Raw genomic sequence first — 10246 nt, 5'->3', positions numbered from 1 at the left:
CGTGGTTTCCCACTTCTCCTCCAGGCAAATGCCGGGATGGTACCTAACTTAAGGCCACGGCCGCTTCCTTCTCCCCCCACAAGGCCCCTGTTCAGCATAGCAGGTGCAGCCCTCCCTCACAGTTGTATCCCCCGACCCAATGTCTCACGCTCCAGAACACTGTCCTTGAGGTGGTAGAGGTGGGATCCGTCGCTGAGTCCGTGGGAAAAACCAACCCGGGAGGGTAAACAGATTAAGAAAGGAACACAGTACTCATGAGGATGCAATAATTTTAAAAGTATTAACAGAATGAGGTTGTAACCTATTATAGGTCCCTATGATTTTAAGGTTTCCTGTCATAAATATTTATGTTCATCGTTTTTATTCTAATTTACGCTTAACCACAACGGCCAAGCAGGGTAACGTTCTTGTTCCGATTTCGAGGCCTATTCGTATGTCACTGTACGATGATTTCGAACTACCCTACAATCAACTGATCGTGATGTTGGCCTCGTGCCGCAATATGATGAAGTGGCGGTATTCGCTTTCATGCTTCAAGCTTTCGGCAACGGATTTTAATTCTCCCCCAGCGATTCTAAAATGCGCATTTTCTACACTTTTCGTCATTTAAAGGCCATGCCCCCTTGCTTGTGTGACAACAGGAAACATGGCGGACGTTCGTTCTATTAGGTTCACCCAGGCAGCGCTTCCGCCTCTCTATGTTATTCTAGCTCGTTGTGATCAACAGATGCAAGCACAGGAAAATAAGACAATCGTAATGAGCTTCATACATCTGACGATAGATAGCACCACACTCGAAAGCGAGAAGTCGTTCAAAATCAGTCTAGCCAACTCTGTATATCGGTGTCTAGCCCCGGGTAGCTACCCAGAGCTTGAGCGGAGGTGGTTATACGCAAGGCAAAATACCAACTGATTTACACTCCCAGGTAGTTTACCTCCCGGGCAGCTGCCAGCCAATTTACCAGCAGATGGTAGAACCGGCCCTAGTATATAACCTGAAGCCTTTGTTGCTTGACTGATAATGTAAAATAATCTAGTTATCTTCTTCTTTTTTCAGTAGCCTTACTTGAATTAATATTTGGATACCTCTGTAATATGTTGTTAATTATGCAAGCAGTTACTGGATCAACGAATTTATTCCAATTGGCCCTGTTTGTTATTTCCATCGGTCATCACTTAACTACGTATTTAAAGATGTTCAAAAGAGATATTGTAGAGAGTTAATGATGGAATGGCAAGGCAATCTACCAAATACACTACAGAATATTTGAATCTACATAATCTCCTTTCCATTATGTTATCAATTCTTATAACTATTGTCCTCCTTGATTTGCCACATATTGAGAATATAATTACTCTGTACTTTGAGAACTTTCGACGTAAGAATAAATATTCTTTGAATATGCAAGCATTGTTTTGGCGTGGAAGGGTTGAAGTGTCAGTGGAGGTTAGGCGTGTTTGATTACGAAGAAATGATGTTTTTGTTTATCCATTAATAAAAATGTATAAGGTTTCATCGATCTAGGTGCGGTGAAGTCTCTTGGTGCAACATTTCGTTTAATGTGTAATATTGAAGGTATTATGGAAGGGGTATTTTATTTCAAATATTTCTTTTTTGGTTACACAGTTCTGTGTAATGTATTTTTACCGGTAGGATATGCTTATAGGCATTTGCGTAATATACACATCTTTTTCTCTTTATTTAAGATGCCAAATGGTCGGTAATGGAGTTGTCACGGTTCTTGAGAGGAGTGATAATTGTGAACGAGGGAGTAATTTGTCAATGGAGGACAGTGGAATTGACAGCGATCCCAAACAGCAACAAATGCAAGAGGATGATAAACTTTTCCCCGTAAGAAAATACATTTGTATCGTTAAAAGTCTAGATGCATATATGAGCAAAGGAATGAAATACTTAACTCCTTGTGGGATTTGTTTCCAAAGCATTCCCTTTTTTTTTCTGCAAGCCCATGATCGCTCAAAGTTGTTACTGTTAATCGTGATTTGTTGGGCCGATAACCCAGATGTTAGACCCCTTTTAAACAATAAGCACCGAGCTCGATAGCTGCAGTCGCTTAAGTGCAGCCAGTATCCAGTATTCGGGAGATAGTAGGTTTAAACCCCACTGTCGGCAGCCCTGAAAATGGTTTTCCGTGGTTTCCCATTTTCACACCAGGCAAATGCTGGGGCTGTACCTTAATTAAGGCCACGGCCGCTTCCTCCCCACTCCTAGCCCTTCCCTGTCCCATCGTCGCCATAAGACCTACCTGTGTCGGTGCGACGCAAAAAAAAAAAAAAACAAAAAAAAAACAACCAAACAACCATCATCATCATCATCGTCGTGATATGTTATCAACAAGTATTCACTGTCTTCAGGAATCCATTAACCTTATTACTGTCTTGCAAAACAAGGTAGAGCCTATTCTGCTTTGGTTTGGTTTTTATGACAAGCTGCATGCATTGATTTACTACTTTTGCAGCCTTTGAAAGCCATATGGAACCATGTCAAGTTACGTAGATTGTTGCTGTTTAGGCTGTCATTTGATAGTCTGGTTTTGGTGAAGGTCTCCGTGCCACCCTTGCTACCATTTATCTTATGTCCTCTCCTCCTACCATTCTTACGCGTCGCATTTCCATTCAGAACTAACAAAATTCGTGTGTGTCTAGGAATGTATCCTATTAATCTCTCTCTTCTTCTTGTCAAATTTTCCCAAATCGTGTGCCTGATGCCAGTTTGGTAGGCCTACCTCTTCATTTGTGATTTGATGTACTTGTCGCTTCTTCAATGTTATTCAAACACCATAATTCACAAACTTCTATTCTCTTTCTTTCAATTCCAGTGCCTAGTTCCATATATTACGGTAGAATTCAAAGGTATAAATTAATTAATGGTCGCTGAGGTAAACTACATAATTTAGGAAGTTGAGTCTTATAAATCTTATCTTGAATTACATGTGGGAAAACGCCTTTGCCAGGGACCCCCTAACCCCCACTGAATAATTACCTAGTATAATTACTTTTAGGCCTATAGTAAAACATTGTGAAAGAACGATGCTACTGGCTGAAATTATTCAGTGTGGTGTCACTCCCGTAATTCAGTACGTACAGGTACCTACTTAGATAGATATCATTACCAATTACGACACAATAAAAACTCTTAAACCAGTGGTGAAAATACGCTCATACACGTAAACAATGTCTAACGTGAGATGTGTGGAAAAACCTCCAACAATATGCAAGTCTGACCCCTTTTAACTCGGCATCTAAGTCATGTAGAAAACAAACCAATGGTGATTAATTAATACACATACCTGATCTGCAAATGGTGCTGAAAATAAACCAATGGTGATAATACACACACCTGATCTGCAAGTGATATCCAAGTCACCCGCTCTCTGTGGGAATTTCTTTCAACTGTTATTAGCTTGTCCTTTCCTACCTAAGGAAGTGAGTAAGGTTTCGGAAACAAGAGAGCATCGTTCTCTGTATTTGCCGTTGTGTTCTCTTGCTGTAGGAGTACCTGATCTGTACTGAATTTCTACTGTCTTCTGAGAAATCATTCTGATATGTATATGTTTATAGTGAACCAGTTTCTTATGGAAGACCTTTCATACATGGACTAGCGTACATTTTATTTCCTCACTTCTGCCATCATTTCCTAATCTGATATTTCCTCCATCACCTGACTTTTTTCAACTGCATTCCGTTACTTATGTTGTAGATTGATTGATGTTTATCTTCTGCTCATCCATAGTATTCAGAAGTTTCTCCAGATCTTGTGCAGACTCAGATAAAATAACTATGCAAATGAAAATCCATAGCCTGTTTCCAGTCATTCGACCGGGTCACGGTTGGAATGAATGAAGCCCACATCTAGTGGGGAGGATAGGAATAGTGCATGCTGCCGAAGCCTGTCACCTCCTCTGGGACAATGATTAATGACTAGCAAAAGAAGTGATATTGGAGAGTGTTGCTGGAATAAATGATGACAGGGAAAACAGGAACACCTGGAGAAAAACCTATCCCGCTTCTGCTTTGTCCAGCACGAATCTCACATGGAGTGACTGGGATTTGAACTGTGGAACCCAGAAGCGAGAGGCTGGCGCGCTGCCGTCTGAGCCACGGAGGTTACATAAAATAACTGTATCACGTGCAAATCTTAGAGATTTTATTTCCTATCGTTGAACTGTTATTCCGTTTCTCCCTGTTCTTTATAAACATTAAAAAGGGGAGCAAACTGCATCCCTGTCTCAATCCTTTCTGGATATTTGCTTCCATTTCAAAACTCTTGATTCTTACCACCGCATTTTGATCTTTGTAGGGATTGTGAATAACCTTTTTTGCTTGGTATTTGATCACCTTCAGAATTGTTTGTTCACTGGTGTTCTTTTGATTTTTTCTCGTGCTTGTTAAAATGATTATGCCATTAAGTACTTAATTCCACAGCATTTTCTGTAATCTCCAACTTCTCTGAGCTGACAGTGATGTTCTTTTAAAAGCCCTGCATAATTGTTTTACAGGCTGCTTCTATTTTACAGTCAGAAACATTTTAACATGTATATTTTTATGTGACTTTGTAACATCCCCTGTCCACAGAATGTACCGTATGCAGCTAATTATGTCTGATACACAGAAGCTTGCATAATCAACCACTGTCAATCAGCCACACAAATCTTATGTGCCTAGGCATTTTTAATACTTTTATATGTTCAATTAGAAATAACAGTTTAGATGGAGAATGTGCTATTTTAAGTTGACAGGTGGATGTAACTTTATTTTCTTCTTCTTCTTTTCTTCATGGGGCTTCTAAATATTAGTTCCTAATTAGCGTCAACCTCTAAGATCTTTGCTACCATGTTTTTCCTTCATTCCCACCTAGATATACTGCTCCCTTCACGAAGCAGCAGGTTGTTCTTATTGGGTCTTTTTGGATTTTTTCTCACTCTTCACCTGGTAGTCCTAGAGTGGAGAGTCTGATTCTACCCAGTGCTTCACATTCGAAAAGTACGTGTTCAGCTGATTCCTCTGCTTCATTGCATTTCCTACATAGGCCTATATTGTCTCTTATTACTCCAATTCTGCATAGGTGTTTTTTCAGATGGCAGTGTCCTGTCAACAGTCCTACTACCCATCTTATATTTTCTCTGCTGAGTCTCAACAGTTCCTTAGTATGCTTCTTGTTTGGTCCTTTTATCAGCTCCTTTGCAAGCCTGCATCCTGGAGTATTTTTCCATTTTTCCATTTGTTTCTTTTGTACCCATTTTCCTTTGTAGTATTGGGCTTGTCCATAGGAAATCCCGCATACAGGTTCTGGGCCTACAAAATGTGTTTCTGCCCCTTTCTTGGCCAGGTTATCTGCCTTTTCATTTCCTTCTATACCTGCATGCCCTGGTACCCATATTATTTTGACAATGTAGTACTTTGAGAGCTTCAGGAGAAGTGAGTGGCAATACCAGACAATTCTGGATATTATCCGGATTGCCTCTAGTGCCTTAATGGCTGCTTGGCTGTCCGTAAAGATGAAAATGTTCTTATTCCTATAGTTCATTTTCAGATTTTCTTCAAGACATGTTGTGATAGCTATCATTTCAGCTTGAAAGACTGTAGTGTGTCTGCCCAGGCTCATCTGGGTTGATCTCTCAGGTCTTCTCGCGTTGTTCTCTCCTCCTGTGCCATCCACAGTCTTTGAGCCATCAGTCCACCACACTATACTTCTATTTCAGTATTCCATTTGTTGATATCCCAGTCTTCTTTCTTTTTTTTTTATTATCTGGGTCTCAAAAGGTTTTCAAAGTTGTACTTTGGTATCATATGATCAGAAGGCATGTGTAGAACTTCCTCTGTTATTACTCTTTTAATTTTACAGTGTCCTAGATTGGGTCATTGTGCATTCCAGCACTCTGATTGTGCCAGTCTACACTGACTTAGCAAATGTCATGGGGTAGTCACCTAATAGCGTGTGGGGCCTCCTCTGGCCTTGCGAACTGCAGTGAGACGCCGTGGAAGTGAGTCGACAAGTCCCTGGTAGTCCTCTGGACGCAGCTGACACCAAATCATTTGCAGAGCGGCCGCCAATGCTGGTCTGTTCGTGGGTTCAGGATCCATGGCACGGAGCGTGCGTTCCAGGACATCCCAGATATGCTCGATAGGGTTCATGTCAGGGCTCCTGGGTGGCCATGGCAGTCGTTGGACCTCCGCTGCATGTTCCTGGAACCATTCCCGGGCGACGTGGGAGCGATGTGGCGGCGCGTTATCATCTTGAAGCACCGCAGAACCGTCTGGGCGCTGTAAGGTAAAAAATGGGTGGAGACGGTCTCCGAGCAGCTCAACATACCGCGTACCATTCAAAGTCTCTTCCAGAACAACTACGGGGCCCATTCCATACCAGGAAAATGCACCCAGACCATAACAGAGACACCAGCGCCGTGGACTACACCTTTGAGGCAGGTGGGATCCATCACTTCATGTGGTCTGCGCTATACACGGTGCCTCCCATCGGCACGGTGCAGTTGAAATCGTGATTCGTCCGACCATATCACGTTACACCATTGTTCCAGTGTCCATCCCTGGTGACTGGCGACAAATGTGTGTCGTTGTGCCCGATGACGTTGGGTTAACAGTGACACCCATGTGTGGCGCCGGCTCCCATACCCTATAAAACCCATGTTCCTACGGATTGTCCACTGGGAGATGTGTCTAGCACGGCCTGTGTTGAATTGAGCCGTGATTTGTTGCACGGTTGCCCGTCTGTCACTATTGACAATCCGTCTCAGATGTCGCCAGTCACGGTCATCGAGGGTGGCTGAACAGCTGGTCGTTCATCTGTTGTGGACGGTGACACCCGCATTAAACCATTTACGATACACCCTGGATGCGGTTGATCGTGTGAAGCCAAATTCCCGCACCACTTCTGAAATCGCACTTCCCATCCGTCAGGCACCGACCACCATACCCTGTTTGAACGGTGTCAGGTCACGACAACGTTCCATGTTACACCTGTCACATGCACAGCCACTGCTCACAAGGTCTCCTATACAACTGCCGCTGGCACAGGGGGCTGTGGTGCGCAGACAACACACCTGCACATCAGTGCTCTGCTATCCCATGACATTTGCTCAATCAGTGTATATGAACTCATTCTAGCCTGTCCTTTTATGAAATTGCATAGTGATGGGAGGTCTAGCAAAGTATTCAAGGCTTCTGTCGGTGTAGTTCTCATAGCCCCAGTTATGGCTATGCAATCTGTAGGCAATCCAATCTACGGTCGACTTTTCCCTACTTTCTGCCACCAGATGATTGCAGAATAGGCCATCAATGGTCTAATGATCATTGTGTATATCCACATTACCATTGATGGTCTTAGGCCCCATGTCTTCCCAATGGCTCTTTCACATGCATACAGCAAGTTCTTGGCCCGGGTTATGTTCCTTTCTATATGTGGATTCCAGATTAGATTTTTGTCTAACACTACACCTAGATGCAGTGCCTGTTCTTCCAGATACTGTATATATTTTGCCTAAAGAGCTTCAGTGATCTCTTTCCTTCTAATTTTCTCCTTCTTGTAAAAGGGACCAGAGTTATCATGTTCGGGTTGACTGATAGTTGTTCTCCCCGACCCCAGTTCTCCACAAAGTTGAGTGATCTTTGCATGAGGCCCTGGATAACACTCATCACCTTACCTCGTACTACAATCACTAGGTCGTCTGCGTATCCTTGTGTATAGAACCCCTGTTCGTTGAGCATAGCTATGATTTTGTTCACCACGAGGTTCCACAGCAGAGGCAAAAGAACTCCTCCCTGAGCACAGCCTCGGGTGGCCCTAACCGTCAGCGTTCCTTCAAACAGGGTTGCTTTTATCTTCCGTCTAGCATGGATTTAATCCATTTGACGACGGTTTTACTCACCTTGCTCTTTTCCAATGCTTTGATCATTGAAGGCTCCTTCTATATCTAGAAATGCCGCCAGTGCATTTCTTTATATTCTAGGCTTTCCTCTAGTTTGCAAACCAACTGGTGGAGTGCTACTTCAGTGGATCTGCCTGGTCTATATGCAAACTGATTTTCATGTAACGTTGAGTTCAGTTGCACCATTCTTCTGATATATTTATCCAGAATTTTCTCCATTGCTTTCAGCATGAAGGAGGTTAAACATAATAGTCTGTATGCTTTGGCTTGTGCATAGTTTGCCCGTCCAGATTTAGGTATGAATACTGCTTTAGCTTGAGACCATGATTTCGGCACGTACCCGAAAGCTAGACTAGCTCTGAAGAGGTCCGTCAGGGCATTGATGAGTATGTCCTGTCCTTCCTGTAGGAGTATTGGAAGTATCTCATCTGGTCCCGGAGCCTTTATATTTTACATGATTGTGTTTTATTATTCTCTTGGCACAGTTCCAGTCTGCTCTTCGAGCTCTGGTCTCTGTTCCAACAGTTTCTTCTTCTGTCATCTCCTCAGCCTTAGGAAAGTGACATGCCATTAGCATCTTCAGCGTGTCCTTCCCTGCCTGAGTAAACGACCCATCTAGTTTGTCCAGTGTCTCCACCTGATTTAAATGGGTTGCTTTAAGAACCTCCTGGAGCCTTGCTGTTTCATTGTGTGATTCCACTTTCTCACAGAACTTCTCTGTATCTATCATAGTTCTTTTTGGGTCTCTGTACATCTCAGTCCCACATAATCTCGAATCTATTGCATATTGGATGTGCTGGTGGTCTGCCAATGATGGTTCCTCCAGCACCTTCCAGTCATTAATAAAGTTTGCAATATGCGTAGTGCTTAGTGTAATGTCTATTACATCCCTACAAATTTTATTTATAAATGTAGGCTTGTTTCCTAGGTTTAGTGTTGTCAACTCAGTTCCAATAATAAATTTTAGTAAAGCCTCATCTCTTGCATTGCAGTTTGTGCTGCCCCATGCCGTGTGGTGTGAATTTGCATCTACTCCAAGGACTAGGTGTTCGCCTTTCCTCTTTGCGTTGCAAATTAGGTTCTCAACTTCTTCTGATGGGGGCAGATTAGTTGAGTCATACGGAAGGTATGCAGAGCCTATGGTTATTTTTCTGGGACCTTCCCAATTTCCAAGTTTTATCTTGGCCGCTACTAAGTCCTTTGAACAATGTTCCTGCAACAGAAGGCATATTAGTTTCTGCTCACAAGTAAACATGTTCTAGGCATATTTGATGTAGTATCGTACATTAGCTTGCCTCCAGATTCTGCCAGTCCTGCTACTCTGCCCTTAACTACCCATGGCTCTTGTATAAGAACCAGATAGCCTCGGAGTTGAACTTCCTGACAAAATTGGCCACAGCTGACTTTTTATGTTGTAGGTTGGCCTGTAGAACTTTCAGTACCATCCTTGCTAACGCTAGGTTTTGTTTTTTCCTTAATTACTTGAAATTTGATCTGCCCAAGTCCAAGCTTGGCTTTAAGGCCTCTCTTCTTGAGCTCTTCAAAATCTCTTTCATTATGGGCCGAAACAGTTGTCCTTGTGTCGTCAATAGTTGTTGCATTCAGCACTCTCCTCTCTTTTGTCGGAAGTTTGGTGTCATGCTGATGTATTCTGACAAGCACATCATCAACCTTCGGCCAATTCCAGGCGTCGCGTGTTTATATTTGTACATTTCTTTTTAATATATATATGAAACTTACCATATAAACAAATTCAGTCTTATGCATAATAACGTCTAGATGATATTTAATAACCTCCACAAATTTCATTGTAGTAAACCGGATGTATGCGATTTTATAAAATTTTAAACATAACGATCAGTGTTTACGTGGAACAGACTTTTAACTTTACATACCTTTATGTTTTTTTCTAAATTCTGCGAATTGTGGTGACTTTTATTGGTAATGTCAAGATATTGTTTCCAAGAAGGACAAAGGTAGGCCTACATTTTGCGGAAAAAAACAAATATGTAAGTTGCGTAATGTCTGTGTAATATAGTTAAAGGCGATCGTCGAGTGTTTACTTGACAGCGTTGCGGGATTACACACGCGAATCAGTGCTATGGCTACATGGCATGAGGGGCTAATAACTCTTAAACTTAGCTGCAGTTGCTTAAGTGCGGCCAGTATCCAGTATTCGGGAGATAGTAGGTTCGAACCCCACTGTCGGCAGCCCTGAAAATGGTTTTCCGTGGTTTCCTATTTTCACACCAGGCAAATGCTGGAGCTATACCTTAATTAAGGCCACGGCCGCTTCCTTCCCACTCCTAGCTGTTTCCTGTACCATCTGGTAATACTAAATT

At 42.5% G+C, this 10246-nt stretch overlaps 1 protein-coding gene across 2 annotated transcripts in view; it reads left to right on the top strand.

Annotated features, from left to right (window-relative positions):
* Nucleotides 1-1431: 1431 nt before the first annotated feature.
* Nucleotides 1432-10246, top strand: part of LOC136862758 (protein FAM219A) — an 83527-nt gene continuing 74712 nt past the window's right edge. For both annotated transcript variants that reach the window (XM_067138992.2, XM_067138991.2), the window contains exons 1-2: nucleotides 1432-1576; nucleotides 1708-1852. In XM_067138992.2, the coding sequence (XP_066995093.1) occupies nucleotides 1715-1852 (138 nt within the window). In that variant the 5' untranslated portion in view covers nucleotides 1432-1576; nucleotides 1708-1714. The remainder of the gene's footprint in view (nucleotides 1577-1707; nucleotides 1853-10246) is intronic.

The sequence above is a fragment of the Anabrus simplex genome, chromosome 2, assembly GCF_040414725.1.
Source record: "Anabrus simplex isolate iqAnaSimp1 chromosome 2, ASM4041472v1, whole genome shotgun sequence".
In the NCBI taxonomy this organism is placed as follows: domain Eukaryota; kingdom Metazoa; phylum Arthropoda; class Insecta; order Orthoptera; family Tettigoniidae; genus Anabrus; species Anabrus simplex.
This window is presented reverse-complemented; position numbering and strand designations above follow the sequence as displayed.